The following is a 19,040-nucleotide window of genomic DNA, read 5'->3' as shown; positions in this document are numbered from 1 at the left end:
ATTTCAGTTAGCATAATGCCTTCAAAGTCTAAGTTGTTGCAAATGGCAAAATTCCCTTCATTTTTATGGCAGAATTGTATTCTGTTGTATATATCGACCACATTTTCTTTATCCATTTGTCCACTGATGGACACTTCGGTTGTTTCCATGTCTTAGCTATTGTGAATGATACTGCAATGAGCATTGGGGTACAGATATCCTTTTGTGGTAGTGATTTTCTTTCCTTTAGACATATAGTCAGAAGTATAATTGTTGGATCATATGGTAGTTCTATCTCTAATTTTTTGAGGAAACTTCATACTGTTTTCCATAGTACCTGCACCAATTTACATCCTCACCAGCACGGTACAAGAGTTCCTTTTTTTCTACATCCTTGCCAACACTTGTTATCTCTTGTCTTTTTGATAATAGCTATCCTAACAGGTGTGAGGTGAGATCTCATTGTGGTTTTGATTTGCATTTCCCTGATGGTTAGTGATGTTGAGCATCTTTTCATGTACCTATTGGCCATTTGTGTGTCTTTGGAAAAATGTTTGTTTGGGTCTTCTGCCCATTTTTTATTGGATTCTTAATCTTTTTGATGTTGAGTTGTATGAATTCCTTCTATATTTTGAATATTAACCCTCCCATTATCTGATAATTGGTTTGCAGATATTTTCTCCCATTCCATAGGTTGCCTCTTCGTTTTCTTGATTGTTTCATTTGCTGTGCAGAAGCTTTTTTGTTCAAGGTAGTCCCACTTACTTATTTTTGCTTTTGTTGCTTGTGCTTCTTGTAGCATCTCCAAAGAATCATTGCCAGGGCCAGTGTCAAAGAGCTTTTCCCTATGTTTTCTTGTAGGAGTTTTATGATTGCAGGTCTTACATTTAAGTCTTAAATCCATTTCAAGTTAAAATTTGTGGATGGTGGGGGCGCCTGGGTGGCTCTGTCATTAGGTGTCTGCCTTCAGCTCATCGGGGGTCCTGCTTCTACCTCTCTTTCTGCTCCTCTCCCTGCTTGTGCTCACTCTCTCTCAAATAAATAAAATCCTAAAAAAATTATGGAAGATATAAGACAGGTCCAACTTCATTCTTTGTCATGTGGATATCCAGTTTTCCCAACATCTTTTTATTAAAAAGATTATCGTTTTCCCAGTGATTATTCTTGGCCCCCTTGTAAAATCCTAGTTTTCTGTATATGCATGGGTCTGTTTATGGACTCTCAGTTTTGTTCCAGTGGTCTATGTACCTGTTTTTATGCTACCACCATAATACTGGTTTTTCTTACTATAACTTTGCAGTATAGTTTGCAATCAGGAAGTGTGATACCTCCAGCTGGGCTCCTCTCTTTCAAGATTACTTTCGCTATTCAGGGTCCTTTTTTTAGTTTCAGAGGTAGAGTTTAGTGATTCATCAGTTGCATATAACATCCAGTGCCCTCCTTAATGCCCATCACCCAGTTACCCCATCCCCCCACTGACCTCCCCTCCAGCAACCCTCAGTTTGTTTCCTATAGTTGAGTCTCTTATGGTTTTTTCCCCCTCTGATTTTGTCTTATTTTATTTTCCCTCCCTTCTCCTATGTTCATGTGTTTTGTTTCTTAAATTCCACATATGAGTGAAATCATATGATATTTGTCTTTCTTTGAGTGACTTATTTCACTTAGCGTAATACCCTCTTGTTTCACCCATGTCATTGCAAATGGTAAGATGTTGTTCTTTTTGCTGGCTGAGTAATATTCCATCACACACACACACACACACACACACACACACACACACACACATACACACTCACCACATCTTCTTTATCCATTCATCTGTCAATGGACATCTGGGCTCTTTCCATAGTTTGGCTATTGTGGACATTGCTGCTATAAACATTGGGGTGTGTGTGCCCCTTCATATCACTACGTTTGTATCTTTTGGACATATACCTAGTACTGCAATTGCTGGGTCATAGGATAGCTCTATTTTTATCTTTTTGAGGAACCTCCATACTGTTTTCCAGAGTGGCCATACCAGTTTGCGTTCACACCAGTAGTGTAAGAGGGTTCCCCTTTCTCCACATCCTCACCAACATCTGTTGTTTCCTGACTTGTTAATTTTAGTATTCAGGGTCTTTCTTAGTTCCATATGAATTTTAGGATGGTTTCTTCTATATCTCTGAAAAATCCCCCTGGAATTTTGATAGGGGTTATATTGAATCTATAGGTGGCTTTGAGTAGTATGGACATTTTAATAATATTAATTATTCTGATCCATGAACACAGGATGTCGTTTCATTTATGTCTTCAGTTTCTTTCATTAATGTCTTACAGTTTTCAATGTATAGATCTTTCACCTCTTTCGTTAAATTTATTCCTCAGTATTTTATTATTTTTGATGCTATTGTAAATGGGATTATTTTCTTTCTTTTTTTCTTAGATGGATGATTTGTTGTTATTGTATAAAAATGCTACAGATTTTTATATGTTGGCTTTGAAGCCTGAAACTTTACTGAGTTTGTTGAGTAGCTCTAACAGATACTTGGTGGAATCCTTAGGTTTTATTATATGTAAAATCATGTCATCTGCAAAGAAAAAATTCTACTTCTTTCTTTCCTATTTAAGTGCCTTTTATTTCTTTGCTTAATTGCTCTAGCTAGAACTGCCAGTCCCATGTTGAATGGGAGTGGAGAGAGTGGGCACCCTTACCCTGTTCTTGAATTCAGAAGGAAATCCTTCAGCTTTTCATTGAGTATGATCTGTGGGTTTGTCATATATGGCCTTTATTGTGTTGAGGTATGGTTCTTCTGTACTCAATTTGCTGAGAGCTCTTACAATGAAATTATAAATTTTTTGTCAAACTTTTTATGAATCTATTTACAAGATTATATGATTTGTGTCCATCATTCTATTAATGTGGAATGTCATGTTTATTGATTTGCATATATTGATCTATCTTTGCATGCCAGGGATAAATCTCATTGGCCATGCTGTATTATCCTTTTAATGTGCTGTTTAATTTGGTTTGCTAGTATTTTGTTGAGAATTTTTGTATCTATATTCATCAGAAGTATTGGCTTGGGGCGCCTGGGTGGCTTCGTCACTTAAACTTCTGTCCTCGGCTCAGGTCATGATCCCAGGGTCCTGGGATCAAGCCCCACATCTGGCTCTCTGCTCAGCGGGGATCCTGCTTCTCCCTCTCTCTGCCTGCTGCTCCCCCTGCTTGCACTCTCTTTCTGTGTCAAATAAATAAATAAAATCTTTAGAAAAAAAAAAAGTACTGGCTTGTAGTTTTCTTTCCTTGTAGTACTCTTCTTTTTTTTAAAGATTTTATTTATTTATTTGACAGAGAGAGAGACAGCGAGAGAGGGAACACAAGCCGGGGGAGTGGGAGAGGGAGAAGCAGATTCCCCACTGAACAGGGAGCCTGAGGCGGGGCTCAATCCCAGGACCCTGGGATCATGAGCTGAGCTGAAGTCAGCCTCTTAATGACTGAGCCACCCAGGTGCCCCTCCTTGTAGTATTCTTATCTGGCTTTGGTATCAAGGTAATGCTGTCCTCATAAAATGAGTTTGGGAATGCTTCCTTCTCTTAAATATTTTGGAAGAGTTTGAGAGGGAAGCATTATCTCTTCTTTAACTATTTGGTAGAATTTACCAGTGAAACCATCTGGTCCTAGGCTTGTCTTTGTTGACAGGTTTTGGATTAATGCTCTAATCTCCTTAGTTATTGGTCTGTTCAGATTTTCTATTTCTTCACAGTTCAGTCTTGGGAGGTTCTATGTTTCTAGAAGTTTATCTGTTTCTTCTAGGCTATCCAATTTGTTGGCATATAATTGTTCATAGTCACCTCTTACAATCCTTTGTATTTCTGTGGTGCCAGTTGTTATGTCTCCTCTCTCATTTATAACTGTGTTTATTTAATTTTTCTTTTTTTTTTTTTGGTTAGTCTAGCTAAAGCTCGTCAATTTTGTTTCTTTTTAAAAGCCCAACTTTTCATTTCATTGATTTTTTTTTTCTATTGTCTCCGTATTCTGTATTTCATCTATTTTGTTCTAATCTTTATTATTTCTGTCTTCTACTAACCTGGGGCTCAGATTGTATTTCTTTTTCTAATTCCTTGAGGTATAAAGTTAGATTATTTATTTGAGATCTTTCTTTTCTCTCAGATTCAGGCATTTATCACTATAAATTTTCCTCTTGGAACTGCTTTGTTTCATCTCAGTTTTTGTTGTGTTGTGTTCCCATTTTTGTTTGTCTCAATATATTTTCTGACTTCCCTTTTGCTTTCTTCTTTGACCCATCACTTGTTCAAGAGTGTGTCATGTAATATCCACGTATTTGTGTATTTTTCCATATTCTTCCAAACCATTGTGGTCAGAAAAAGATACTTGATAATGATTTTGTGGCCCAACATATGATCTAGCCTAAAGAATGTTCATACATGCTTGAGAAGAGTGTGTGTTTTGCTACTTTTGCCTGGATGTTCTGTATATGTCTGTTAGGTCCATTTGGTCTATAGTATTCTTTAAATCTACTGTTTCCTTGTTAATTTTTTTATCTCAGTGATCTATCCAGTATTGAAAATAGGTTATTGAAACCTGCCAATATTATTATATTGCTGTCTATTTTCCCCTCAGTTCTGTTAATATTTGCATATTTAGGTACTCCAATATTGGGTGCACATATATTACAGTTATTATATCCTCTTGATGAATTGACCCCTTTATCACAATATAGTATGGAGTGACCTTCTTTGTCCCTTGTGACCAGTTTTCATTGCAAATCTATTTTATCTGATACAAATATAGCCACTCCTGTTTTCTTTTAGTTGCCATCTGCAGGAATATCTTTTTCCATTCTTTCACTTTCAGCCTGTGTGTGGGTGTCTTTAAAGATAAAGTGAAACTCTTGTAAGCAGCATATTGTTGAATCTTACTTTTTGATCTATTCAGCCACTCTTTGTTGTTTGGTTGGAGAATTTAGTCCATTTATGTTTCAAGTGATTATTGATAGGTAAATACTTAGTATTGTCACTAAGTTTGTTATTTTCTGTTTGGTTTTTTGTTGTTGTTGTTGTTGTTCCTTTTTCCCCTTCTTCCTCTCTTGCTGTCCTCCTTTGTGATTTTTTTTTTTAACTTGTATACTTTAAGGAAAGGAATTCTCTTTAGCCTCTGTGTATCTACTATAGGTTTCTTCTTTGTGGATACCGTGAGGTTTACATGAAACATCTAACAGATATAACAGACTATTTTACATTGATGACAACTTACTTTCAATTGCATAAAGAAGTCTACACTTTTACCTTCCTCCCCCCACAATTTAAGCAAATGTTGTCATCATTTACATCTTTTTATATTGTGCATCCATTAAGAAATTACTGTAACTGTAGTTATTTTTTTTAATTTTAATTTATTCCAGTGTAGTTAACATACAGTGTTATATTAGTGCGAGGCGTACAATATACTGATTCAACAGCTCCATATATTGCTCATTGCTCATCAAGATAAGTGTACTTTGAATCCCCTTCATCCATCACCCCATCCACTTCCCCTCTGGTAACCATCTGTTTGTTCTCTATAGTTAAGAGTCTGTTTTATGGTTTGTCTTGTAGTTTTTTTATTAAATTTTTTATTTTAATTCCAGTATAGTTAACATACAATGTTATATTAGTTTCAGGTATACAGTATCCTGGTTCAACAATTCTATATATCACTCAGTGCTCATCATAATAAGTGTATTCTTTAATCCCCATCACCTAGGTCACCCATTCCCCCCACTCACCTTCCCTCTGGTAACCACCAATTTGTTCTCTATAGTTAAGAGCCTTTTTCTTGGTTTGTCTCTCCTCTCTCTTCTTTTCTTTTCCCATGGTTCATTTGTTTTGTTTCTTATGTTCCACATATGAGTGAAATCATGTGGTATTTGTCTTTCTCTGACTAACTTATTTTGCTTAGCATTATATTCTCTAGCTCCATCCATGTTGTTGCAAATGACAAGATTTCATTCGTTTTTATGGCTAAACAATATTCCATTGTATATACGTACCACATCTTCTTTATCCATTCATCTGTCGATGGACACTTGGACTGCTTCCATAATTTCATTATTGTAAATAATGCTTTGGTAAACATAGAGGTGCATATATCCTTTCAAATTCGTGTTTCTGTATTCTTTGGGTAAATACCCAGTAGTGCAATTACTAGATCATGAGTAGTTATATTTAGAAATTTTGAGGAGCCTCCATACTGTTTTCCACAGTGGCTGCACCATTTCACATTCCCACCAACAGTGCATGAGGGTGCCTTTTTCTCCACTTCTTCCCCAACACTTGTTGTTTCTTGTGTTGCTGATTTTAGCCATTCTGACAGGTGCGAGGTGATACCTCATTGTGGTTTTGATTTGCATTTCCTTGATGTTGAGTGATGTTGTGCATCTTGTCATGTGCTGTTGGCCATCTGGATGTCTTCTTCAGGGAAATGTCTGTTTGTGTCTTCTGCCCATTTTTAATTGGATTATTTGTTTTGGGGGGTGTTGAGCTGTATAAGTTCTTTATATATTTTGGATACTAACCCTCTCTTGGATTTGTCATTTGCAAATAACTTCCCCCACTCTGTAGGTTGTCTTTTAGTTTTGTTCATTGTTTCCTCTGCTGTGCAGAAGCTGTTTATTTTATTGTAGTCCCAATAGTGTATCTTTGCTTTTATTTCCTTTGCCTCAGGAGACCTATATAGAAAAATGTTGCTATAGCTGATATCAGTCAGATGCCTGCCTCTGCTCTCTAACCAGGATTTTTATGGTTTCAGGTCTCACATTTAGGTCTTTAATCCATTTTGAGTTTATTTTTGTGTATGGTGTAAGAAAATTGTCCAGTTTCAGTCTTTTGCATGTAGCTGTCCGGTTTTTCCAGCACCATTTATTGAAGAGATTGTCTTTTTCCCATTGCGTATTCTTGCCTCTTTTGTCAAAGATTGATTGACCATATAATGGGTTTGTGTCTGGGCTTTCTATCCTGTTCCATTGATCTATGTGTCTATTTTTGTCAGTACCATAGTGTTCTGAATACTACAGCTCTGTAGTATAACTTAAAATCTGGAATTTTGATACCTCCAGCTTTGTTTTCCTTTTTCAAGATTCTTTTGGCTATTTGGTGGTCTTTTGTGGTTCCATTCAAATTTTAGGATAATTTTTCTTTCACATTTCTACACACCAGTAATGAAGCAACAGAAAGAGAAATTAAGAAAGCAGTCCCATTTACAACTGCACCAAAAATATTAAAATACCGAGGAATAAACTCAACCAAGGATGTGAAAGGCCTATACTCTGAAAACTATAAAAGACTGATGAAAGAAGTTTAAGACAACACAAACAAATGGAAAGACATTCCATGCTCATGGATTGGAAGAACAAATATTGTTAAAATGTCCACACTACCCAAAGCAATCTACAGAATTAATGCAATCCCTATCAAAATACCAATAGTTATTTTCACAGAACTAACACAAATAATTGTAGTTATTTTAAATATTATTTTTATGAATTTTTATACTAGAGATATAAGTGATTTATACCACCATTACGGTATTAGGGTATTCTGAATTTGACTGTATATTTACCTTTACCATTGAGTTTTATATTTTTATGTTTTCATGTTCTTAATATCCTGTCATTTCAACTTGAAAAACTTCCTTTAGCATTTCTTGTAAGGCAGATCTAGTGGTGATGAACCCCCTTAGCTTTTATTTGTCTGGGAATGACTTTATCTCTCCTTAGTTTTGAAGGACTGCTTTTCTGAGTATAGTATTCTTGTACTCTTGGCTGACATTTTTTTCTTTCATCAGTTTGAATGTTTTATCCCATTCCCTCCTGGCCTGCAAGGTTTCTACAGTTCAGTTTCTATAGTTTGTTTAAAATGATTATTTTGAATTCTCTGTCAAACAAATTGTAGATCTCCATTTCTTTGGGGTTCATTACTGGAAGTTCGTTAGTTTCCTTTGGTGTTGTCATGTTTGCCTGATTCTTCATGATCTATGTACCTTTGCATTGATGTCTGTGCAATTGAAGGACCAAACACGTCTTGTAGTCTTTACGGAGTGATTTCAGCAGGTCAAGTCCTTCTCCCGTCTATTCTCCAAGCCAATGGGATGACCTCCAGAGTTGCAGTCATTCTGGGCTTGAGCCAGTTTTGCAGCTACTTCTGGGTCTGCAATGAGGTCTGTGTTTGGCAGGTTTGTTGCCAGGGGCTCAGGTGGGCAAGGATCTCCTCTGGTACCGGGGTGTATGGACCTACCTCTAGTACCTTGCTCAGTAGGACAGTGCCTGTATAATTGTCCATTTCAGGGTCCACAGTTGGGTCTTTAGTCAGCAGGCTTTTATCAGGTGTGTGGACAGATATGGCTCCAACCAGGTCCCTGGTTGAGCCTCTGCCTGGTCACTGTATGGGACCCTGGGTGGGCAGGACTTGCTCTGGACCATGGCTGAGAGGATTTATGCACAGATGTCTTATTTGGCCATTTTGCTGACATCATTCCCATTTTTCATTTTTTGTTGAACATTGCAATCAGAATCACTTGAAAGTCATGGGAAGAGTAAATCAATGACTGTATTCGAATTTGTGCAAACTATTGCAAAGAACATGTACCCCAGCTCTTTTCCATCTCTTTAGTGAACAGAATTATAGTTGAAGGTTTAAATTACAGAAAATAAAATTTAAAGAATAAAGTTTAGAAGAAAATATTCCCTGGTACTACCATGTTATGAGTAACCACTTTTAAGTTGTTTATAAACTTAAGTTGAATTGAAAAGATCACAGACCTATTCTTTAAAAACCTTAGCATAGCTTTGTTTTTTCTATGGTTATAAAAAAATGTTAATTTTTCAAAGTTTCTCCAGTCACATAAAGCTCAGACATTAAGATATTAAGTCAATATATGTTCTTGTAGATACTAAATCAATATATGTTCTTACAGATATTAAACAGAATTGAAGAGATGTTACCCAAGATTCATATTTATCTGGTAATTGGGAAGAGACGAAACCTTGAAATCCATATGATTTTGAGGCAGAGAACATTGCTAAATTTAGTATGGTATCTGGCATGATGTTTGCAGTTTGATAACTTTTAAATCAGGAGTTTCCTTCTGGTAGTAAATAAATGCCTAGCCCATTACTGCTCTGACATAGGCTCTAGGGAAAGAGGAATTAGACATCAGTCAAGTGTTCCATTGATTTGAGGATGCTGCTGCAGATGCTCACAAGGGGCTTTTGAGCCACATTTACTACCAAGATAATCTGCATGCGTGCAACTCCTTTTTATCCAAGAGGTACCAGCTTAACTACTATAAATTTGTCCAGATGATATAAAGAGATAGAGAACTGACTGAGGCCTTAGCACCAATTCCTGAGGTGCATTTCAGCTTAATACAATTAATGTACGTATTACTCTAGGCAAGAATCTATTTCCTTTCTGATGAAAGTGTGGATTTTCAGCTTTTTTGTTTAGAGTACATCCCCTGTAAGTTTCAGCACCACTTATCATGGAGCTGATGCTGCAATGTTTAGTTTTGTTGTTCTCTGGTCAATTACCTAGCAACCGCCTGCAGTTCTCTGATGCCTTTGAGCCCTCTGGATACCTGTACGGCGTCCTAGAGCAGAGTTCCTCAAAATGTAGTCCCTGGACCAGCAGCAGCATCACCCGAGACCTTGCTATAAATGCAAATTCTTGGGGCTCGTGGGTGGTGCAGTTGGTTAAGTGTCTGACTCTTGGTTTCGGTAAGGAAACTTGATAAACACTGACCCCATAGCTCCTAGTAATTCCTTGAGGAGTCCAGGCAGCATGGAGTATATATCTGCAAAGACATCTGTCCTAGAAAATAGCCCGGGTCTTGAGAAAACCCCCACCCTTGGTGTAAAATATAAGTCATGTGATATGCAAATGAAAGATTATTCATTTATTTAATCAACAGATCTGTTTGATCATCTACTAAGCCCTGGTGAGATATCTGAGTCAAGGATATTGTAGTCAAAGAAAAAAGATAAGATGTGAGCACAATAATACCATACATGGGAAAAGAGATCATCTCCAAGTCAAAGATATCAGACTCAAACTCAAAAGAAATCAAAAACAGATCTAGCTGCTGGTTTTTGACAATGGGTAACCATAATTATTTCCCAGGATACCATAAACATGATCAGTGGTAAGATTTGGAAAGATAAATTTTACAGCTCTATGTGGAATGGGCCAGAAGGAGAAAGAAACAGAGAGGAAGACCTACTAAAATAGAATTATAACAGCTAAGAAATGAGTAGGGCCTGGCCCAGGATGATGGAAGTAGAATCCAAAGGACTTTTACCAATGAATGCCTGAGATTATCAGTAATTAAAAAGGATAAGTGGAACATACGTCGGACATTTGGAGATTAAAGAAGTGAGATTGTAATGTTATTAAAGTGAAATAAAACGTGAAGAACAGAGCTTGAGACGGAAAGCTTGCTATGTTGTGAGCATGTTGAATGTGAGGTGCACGCTGAACATCCAAATTAAGGGGCCCAGGTTACAGGTAAAAGTGGGGTATGGTTGGTAGTTCATGAGAAGGAAGACAGAACTGCACATCTAAATTAGGGAGTTAGCTACATAGAAGTGGTTATTGATGTCATGGGAGGAGAGGAGATTTTTAAGGGAAAGTGGGCTGAGAGAAAAATGAAGCAGGTCACAGAAAACATCTTGAGAAATAACAGCATTTATGAGTTGGAAGAGAGATGCCCAGGGAAGAATCAGAGGAAGAGACAGTGTCATGTAAGCAATAGTGATATCAAGCTGGATCTTACCAGGATCAGCGGACCAGTTGTTTACATCTCTTTTGAGTCATATGTGCTCTGTTCTTAATGGTGTTCATTATTGATCTGCTTTTCAAATGTTTTTAAGCTTAGAGAAGACAGAGGGCTAAGAATGAGGCTAGCCATTACACTTCCCAGATCTGGGCAAACTTCAACATATTATAGTACTTTGTAGCAAACTGGGAGAAAACAACTTCCAAGAAAGAAAACAGTATATGCATGAAATCATTCTACAATGCACAGTCTGGCTTAAGGAGTCCTTCCTTGGCCCATGACCCGTGTACTAGTCTTAGCAACATGTCTGTCCCCTAGAAATAAGCTGTTGACTTGTCTACATCTCCTCCTAGATTGGAAGCTACTGACCGGTATTGTAAAGGAAGTCTTATATCTCATAGATATGGCATGTGAATATCTAATGAATGGACATTTTAATTAAATATTAACTGGTATTACATCCTAGCTTTATTATGTATACTATTTTCTATGATTTCTTACTCAACTTAAGTGTTTACATGAATAAAATGGTACCGCTGTAGACTGCTGGCACATGTGCATGACCTGCTCTAGCAAACGTAATTATCATTTTTGGTGAAAATTGAATTTTATTTATAATATGTACAACTATTTCCTGTTTGAAGAATAAGGAAAATAACAATTATCAGAGTATGGCACATTTGGGATGATTGCTATTTTTCTAAACCTTTTTTTTTTTTTAACCTGAAACCTGTTTTGGTTTTTTTTAATCCTCTATACCTAAAGGTTTTCTTTCAGACATCCTATAGCAGAGTTGTTAATTTCTTTTTTTTTTTAGATTTGAGTTTGAATTCTTTTTTCTTTTTTTTTTTTGAGTTGTTAGTTTCCTATATACCTGTGTTAACGTCAGATACAGTTAATAATTTTCTGAGTTTGCCCTAACAAGTTTTAATTATAGAATAGATGGCTCAGGACTATCAGACTACTGAAGTGAACACACCCATATGGATCTGCAAAAGTGAGCTATAGTGTTCCCGTAGTCAAGAGGAGTGCTCCAAAGCCACCCAGAGCAACAGTTAAGGGTGTCCCTCGATCTTTGATGTTTTATAACCCCAAAGTTTTAAATTTTCTGTGCCAAATACAAAGCTCATTTTGTCCTGAAATTTAGGGATGTTTCTGATAATCTGACTTGATCTGATAATTGAGTAATACTCTGACAATCATCAAGGAAGTAGAAAAGAGAGCTAAAGATATTGATATTTGGTAAACTCAGTATATTGGTAGTATTTAGATTTGAGGTGAATTATGAATCCTGATAATACATTCTGAAAAGGCAATGGATGAATGAGAGACTATCCAGAAGATACATGACTTATTTCCATTAGAAACAACAAATAGGAAATTTGGGATGTTTAATGTTAAAAAATTAAGGTAAAAATAATGCATGAGAGTAGTCATCAAATATTTGAAGAGTTTCCATGTAAAAAGGGGAAAGAATGAGAAAAGAAACAGATTTTAGAACAAAGTTTCATTCATTTATATTGTAATCTTTTATTCTCATGGTGGATAAACATGATAAAAAAATATTTGGCAGTATTTTATGTGTGAGATAAATGGAGACCAGCAAAACAATATGGTTTTCTAAAATAATTCAGTGGAATAATATTCTAAGTCCCAAAATCCAAGACCTGGCTCCCAGTAGAAAAGTAATTATTCCATGCTTGATTTTATTTTCTCTCCAACAGAAAATCAGTACAGTGCCCACAATCAAAATATCATTCCTCCATGGTCAAGCCAGGTGCAGTTTTCTTTTTTTTCAACAGAGTAAAATGGCCCAATGCAGGATTAGTTGAATGTACAATTATTTAGAGTAAGAGCATACTACCCAACTAAGTGCCTTTTATAAGCAGTCAAGATTCTCCATGACCTGTGCATCAAAAATGTTGAAAGTTAACATTCCATTGCTTTTTTTGTTAATTTTCTTGCTACTGTCTTCACAACAACAAAAACAACAAATAAAAATGTGATCCTTTATACCTCCAACTTAGTTCCAGAATATTTGACATCGTTGAATTCTTATTGAAAATTAGTAAAGGCTTCTTTCTTTGGTCTCCCCAAAGGAGGGCATTTAGAGATGTTTTTTGAAAGAGTTCAATGTTTTCATGCCCTAATGTTTTCTTTGGAGAGCAGTGACTTCAACTTTACTCTGTAATCTTTTTGACAGACAATAAAGATTATGATGCGTACTTATCATACACCAAAGTGGATCCTGACCAGTGGAATCAAGAGACGGGGGAAGAAGAACGCTTTGCTCTTGAAATCCTACCTGACATGCTTGAAAAGCATTATGGATATAAGTTGTTCATACCGGATAGAGATTTAATCCCAACTGGAAGTAAGTTAATGTTTTCATCTGAGAGTGTGCATACTCTTTGTCTGTCTGTGTGTCATCATTATTTTTAGGCAGAATTTTAACTTGTGGTTCTCTACATCAAAAATGGTATCTATCAGTGTCTCAAGAAAGAAATGTCATATGTGTTCATATGAAACTTAATTTTTGACGGCCTGGAGAAGCTAGTTCATTCTTCTGTAAAGCATCTCCTTTTATGAGTCTTGACATTTGAAAAAACAAATGGGAGATTGGTACCTGGGAAAAATATTTCTAGCATTGAGAAAAGAGAAGCCCATACTCTATTCATTGTGGTCATTGGCTATCTTCATATTCTAAGGTATGACCTATCAAGCAATAACTATCACATAACGTGTGCAAGAGAAGCTGTTGGGGCTTTCTGGAGCAGATCTTTGATCCGGTCATTCTGATAAACTCTTTTCTCTTTTCTAGCATACATTGAAGATGTGGCAAGGTGTGTAGATCAAAGCAAGAGGCTGATTATTGTCATGACCCCAAATTATGTAGTCAGAAGGGGCTGGAGCATCTTTGAGCTGGAGACCAGACTTCGAAACATGCTGGTCACTGGAGAAATTAAAGTGATACTGATTGAATGCAGTGAACTCCGAGGCATTATGAACTACCAGGAGGTGGAAGCCCTCAAGCACACCATCAAGCTCCTGACGGTTATTAAATGGCACGGACCGAAATGCAACAAGTTGAACTCTAAGTTCTGGAAACGTTTACAATATGAAATGCCTTTTAAGAGGATAGAACCCATTACGCACGAGCAGGCTTTAGATGTTAGTGAGCAGGGGCCTTTTGGGGAGCTGCAGACTGTCTCGGCCATCTCCATGGCCGCGGCCACCTCTACAGCTCTAGCCACTGCCCATCCAGATCTCCGTTCCACCTTTCACAACACGTACCATTCACAGATGCGTCAGAAACACTACTACCGAAGCTATGAGTACGACGTACCTCCTCCCGGCACCCTGCCCCTTACCTCCATAGGAAATCAGCATACCTATTGTAACATCCCCATGACACTCATCAACGGGCAGCGGCCACAGACAAAATCGAGCAGGGAGCAGAATCCAGACGAGGCCCACACAAACAGTGCCATCCTGCCGCTGTTGCCAAGGGAGACCAGTATATCCAGTGTGATTTGGTGACAGAAAAGCAAGGGACATCCCGTCCCTGGGAGCTTGAGTGGAGTGTGCAGTCCAGTGCCTGGAACTAAATCCTCGACTGCTGCTGTTAAAAACATGCATTACAATCTCTAGAACACGAGGAAAAACAGGGTCTTGTACATATGTTTTTGGCAATTTCTTTGTAGCATCAGTGTCTTCCTGTTTTACCATGTCTCTTACCATTACATTTTTTGACTTTGTTTTATATGTCATTGGAATTTGTAAATTTACATTTTTTTAAAGAAGAGACTTATGTATAGATAGAAAACCCTTTTTTGCTTCATTAGTTTAGTTTTAGAACGGGTTTTATTTTCTTTTCCTGATTTTGTTTTGCTTTTAACATTTCCTTGGGGTGCTTGGACAAATCTATCCGATGGGACAAGGAGCACCGGATCCTCTCTTGGGTTCTGCCTGGGATCAGCAGGGCCACGGGGGCCTTCAGAGAGCAGTGCTGCAAATTCCAGCATTGCCATTTGGGAGGAAGAAAAAAAAAAAAAAAGATGAGAAGAACACTTGTTCATAGGAGGGCCCCGCCAATCAGAGCCCTGAATCTCTTCCTTGTCCCACCTCATTCCCCACCTCTACCCTTCTAATGGCGGCATGATGTGTAAACTCTGAGGAGGGGTGGGGGTGGGTCTAACTGTCTTAACATTTAATTCACTGCTCGTCAGAATACACTCCAGACCCAGAAGTGTGCTAGTCACTTGACAGTGACCACTACAGAGTGCTAAGAAGAGAAGATCGAGGGCCTGAAAATGGGGGAGAGAGTGTTGTTTCTGTTTTTTAAATGAGTTGATGTACCCTTATATAAATATATATATATATATAAAACACACACACAACAAAAGAAACAAAAAACAAAACAAAACAAAAAAAAACACAAAAAAAAACCACACAAAAAAAACACAAAAAAAATCAAGCCCTATATTTGATCACTTCCTGGAAAGGCATGAATGTGTTTGTGGCTGTTTTTGTTTAATATTCTACTTCCTCTTTTCCCTCTATAATTTTTCTGCAAATGAGATTATGTGCAAATGCCAGGCAAGTTAACTCAAAAGGGTGAATCAACACAAATCGAAATGAAATTTACGTTGAAGGCTTCCAAACCAAAGGGAAGGACAGGATGTGTCATCAAATATGTTTTGTCACCTTGTATTATACGAAATGTTACTTTCTAAAGAGTCAGAACAAATCTGTGAAACTTACTATGGGATCCCCTTGTATTTAAATGTTAATTCACTGTATTTAATTTTCAACGCTACATTCAGAATCAAGTGTTCAGTTTCAGTTTGTGAACATAAGCAACACTTACTAATATTGAAGTGTTTATATAAGAACTCAGGAGGTCAAACATATGAGTACCAACAGAAATCACTATTTTCAAAATAAACATTATTTACACAAAATAGTTTTTAAATTAGATGAGAAAGTGTTTAAAATAATTTTACTGTATAAATAATTCGTTTTATTTTAACTGTGTAATTCTATCTTTCAGAAACAGAAAGCTGATGCTCCCAGGAAATTCATCCCTTACCATTTAGCTTTATGTTTGAAATCAGTGGCATAAGCAGCTAATACATATTCATGTTGAAGATGATGCAAAATCAGTCATCAAGGAACTTACAGAGGGTGGAATTGTTAAAGGGAAATATTACCTACGTAGCTTTTAGTTAAAAAAAAAATCAGTGTGATGAAATCACTGATAAAGAACTTAGACATTCCTGTAGTGATTCCTTGTAGGAATTTCCATGCCAGTCATCGCCTGTGGGCTCGTGTCGTGACTACTGTATGTTCAGTTTATTCCGACCACCATATAATGAGAAAACAATTCTACAGTTCGGGTCACAATACTAAAGGTGTGAGTTGGCCACACACACACCAAAGTGTAAACTTCAAAAGAGTTCATTTGGGAGGGTAAGATTGCATTGCAAATGTACGAGATGAGCATAAGAATTTTGCAACAATGCGAAGGTCTCAGTATTTGTGTGACAAGGTAAAGGAGCCTTGGGATGTGCAGTGATTTTTATTTGCTTAAAAAATGTTTATTTCCCTGACAAGTCACCTGGGGTCCTTCTCTACAATCTGTTCTTTATTCCCATGCTCCCCCCGGACCTGTGTCACATTTTCACAAACCAGAACTGAAGCTGCAAGGACACATAAACTTTGTCAGCTTTGCACATTGGGTTATTTTCAGAATCCGAGAAGGCCATTGTTTACTTTGTACTATGGACACCTGTCAGGGACTGGTGGCAGCGAACCTCACTGGACTGGATTCCAGACTCCCCAGTGCTCAGAAAACTGTAAACATGGCAATGGCCTGGTTTATTTATTTTTTTTAATTTTTTAATTTTTTTAAGTGCACGATGGAAGTGTGTAGAGGAAGTAATCAGACCACAGTCATATTTTAGGCATCCATAGGTGTTAATTTAGCTGCATTGGGAGTACATTTTTTGTTCTATTTTTAGTGTAGATTTAAGCACTTTGAATAGCATGATTCAGGGATCGATGGGTAATATTTGATATTCTCACAACTTAAGACACTTTTTTTCCTCTAATGCTTTGTCATATTTTTTTAAAAAAGAAAATAAATGGAGAAGAAGCTATCTATGGCTTTAGAAACATTCCCCCCAAGTATTCCTCTATCAGCTCCATGTGAGAACAAATGAAGGCAACTGTCATGTGTTCACGTGCTCTATGTTTAATAAAAGTTACGTTAGAACTCACAATAAAAAGAGAAAAAAATGTATTTTCCCCAGTGCTTAGGTTTCATCCTTCTCTTTTTTTGGTGGGGGCCGTGGGGGATGAGAATATTCTAGCTGTAGAAACACAGTTGGAAGTGTGAATCTGGTAGCCAGGCTGAGGGAGAGAATGGGCTTCTGGACTTGGACACGTGTGATGTTTGGTATCGCCTGTTGTTCATCATTCACGGCTTGGGCTCCGAGTGACACGTTATGGATTCAAAGTCCATCTGGTTCTTTAATGTAACCTCTACTTGCTGCCTAAGCGTCCTACCCTGTATACTGGTGCTCAATTCCTTGATTATTTAATTTGTATTTCATTCCTTAGGTTTCCTATGAGCAGAGAAGAAATCTGTATCTCATGCAGCCAGCTGATTTAAGTTAAATCAATTCTGTGAAATAAATCTCAAACACAATGAGTTAAGAGACCTGAACCTACTATATTTCTGTAGTTGAACACCTGACTGTTCAAGCCGTCAACCATTTTGTTTATTACTTTCTTCATAACCTGTGTATTTGAACCCTATCGGCTTAATCTTAAATATGTAGACACTGGCTTCTTCCTCATTTCATTACTACTTAGCATTTTGTAACAAGAGCAATTATTAACTCAGAGCCAGCCCCTAAACTCCGAGTTTTGTTTATCCTAGAATAGTCATTAACTTTGACAGATACCATTTATGTAAATTAAGATCGCCATTTCTAGGAAAACATGAATTCATACATTTGTAAATTATGCTCTGGTTCTGGAATGATACCCTAGTTCTCCTTTTTCCAAGAAGTATTTCTTTTATCTTGTGCTTCATTTCTTTCTCTTCTCTATTTAAAGTGTGTCGTTAGTCTCAGAAGAAAGCTTAGTGAGATTCAAAGGGGACCATCGGTGTGCAAGTGACATGAATGAAAGGACTAAGAGAATGCACAGGCACGGAAGAGGAAAAGTCCTTATTGTTTCTGATATGAATGTGCTTGGTCATTGTTCCCATCATTGTCGTAGTTGATCAGGAGAGGTGAAATATTACTAAATGTGTCAGAAATCCTATCTACAGGCACATATTCCCCGTCACTGAACACATTCTTTCACAGTATATACAAAGACCTGATGTTGCAATGGACTTCCCTGAGAGGAGGAGCTTGTCAGTAGATGCAGAGCTATTCCTTGCCTTCTCCTGAACCCTTCCCGCTTGACTATTCCGAGCAAAGAAAGCAGTTAACAGTCAAATTTTGATTATCCTTAACAATGGACCTTAATCTTGGGTTCAAGAACACTTTGAGTCTATAAAAAGGACTGAAGGAAATAAAGAAGTCCTTGAAATTCCAGACCACATTGTGAATGTGTGCAAAACTGGTGTTTTCCTGGATGTGAGTCTCAAAGACATCCATCACCTGAAAGGCTGTTGATGTTTGGATTTAGGTCATATTCTCAGAAGCTGACATTCACATAAAGCGCATATCTTGCCAGCATTGTTAGGCCTATGATTCCTTACCCGTCCTTCATGAAAATTCAGGGAATGATTATCGCTCTTTTAACGAGCAGAGGCAATTCCTCTTCCAACGTGACCGGACATTGTGGGAGACTTGGTTAATAGTGAGGAAAAATGTGGTATGATGGCAAGTCATTCAGGCCCAGAGAAATGAGAATTGACTCTTAACTACTCTGCTAGTTTACTCATTTCTTAGTTTACTCAAAAGATAGTTTTGGAAGAGTGTGTATGCCTTGGAATGATGCCTTATTTCATGAAACTTCTTTATGATACTGGGTTTAATCAGTTTCCCACCACAAAACTAAACAGGAGTAGAAGAAACAACCACTTGACATATTTTTCCCAAGAGACTTCATTTTCTTGTGCCAAGATTTAGGATTGCTCAGACGCTTGATTTTCCGCCATTGTGCTTTTGCCAGTTTCGGGATTTATGATATGACTTTGGAGCAATATGAAGAATTTTAAGGAATC

The 19,040-nt window shown here is 37.3% G+C and overlaps 1 protein-coding gene across 1 annotated transcript in view; it reads left to right on the top strand.

Annotated features, from left to right (window-relative positions):
• IL1RAPL1 (interleukin 1 receptor accessory protein like 1) overlaps positions 1-14,332 on the top strand; it is a 686,391-nt gene extending 672,059 nt beyond the window's left edge. The window contains exons 9-10 of the mRNA XM_088028576.1: positions 12,996-13,166; positions 13,614-14,332. Coding sequence (XP_087884702.1) covers positions 12,996-13,166; positions 13,614-14,332 — 890 coding nt within the window. The remainder of the gene's footprint in view (positions 1-12,995; positions 13,167-13,613) is intronic.
• The last annotated feature ends 4,708 nt before the right edge of the window (positions 14,333-19,040 follow it).

The sequence above is a fragment of the Eumetopias jubatus genome, unplaced genomic scaffold, assembly GCF_037043125.1.
Source record: "Eumetopias jubatus isolate StellerSeaLion01/CBP00866 unplaced genomic scaffold, mEumJub1_p1.0 scaffold_11, whole genome shotgun sequence".
Lineage (NCBI taxonomy): Eukaryota > Metazoa > Chordata > Mammalia > Carnivora > Otariidae > Eumetopias > Eumetopias jubatus.
This window is presented reverse-complemented; position numbering and strand designations above follow the sequence as displayed.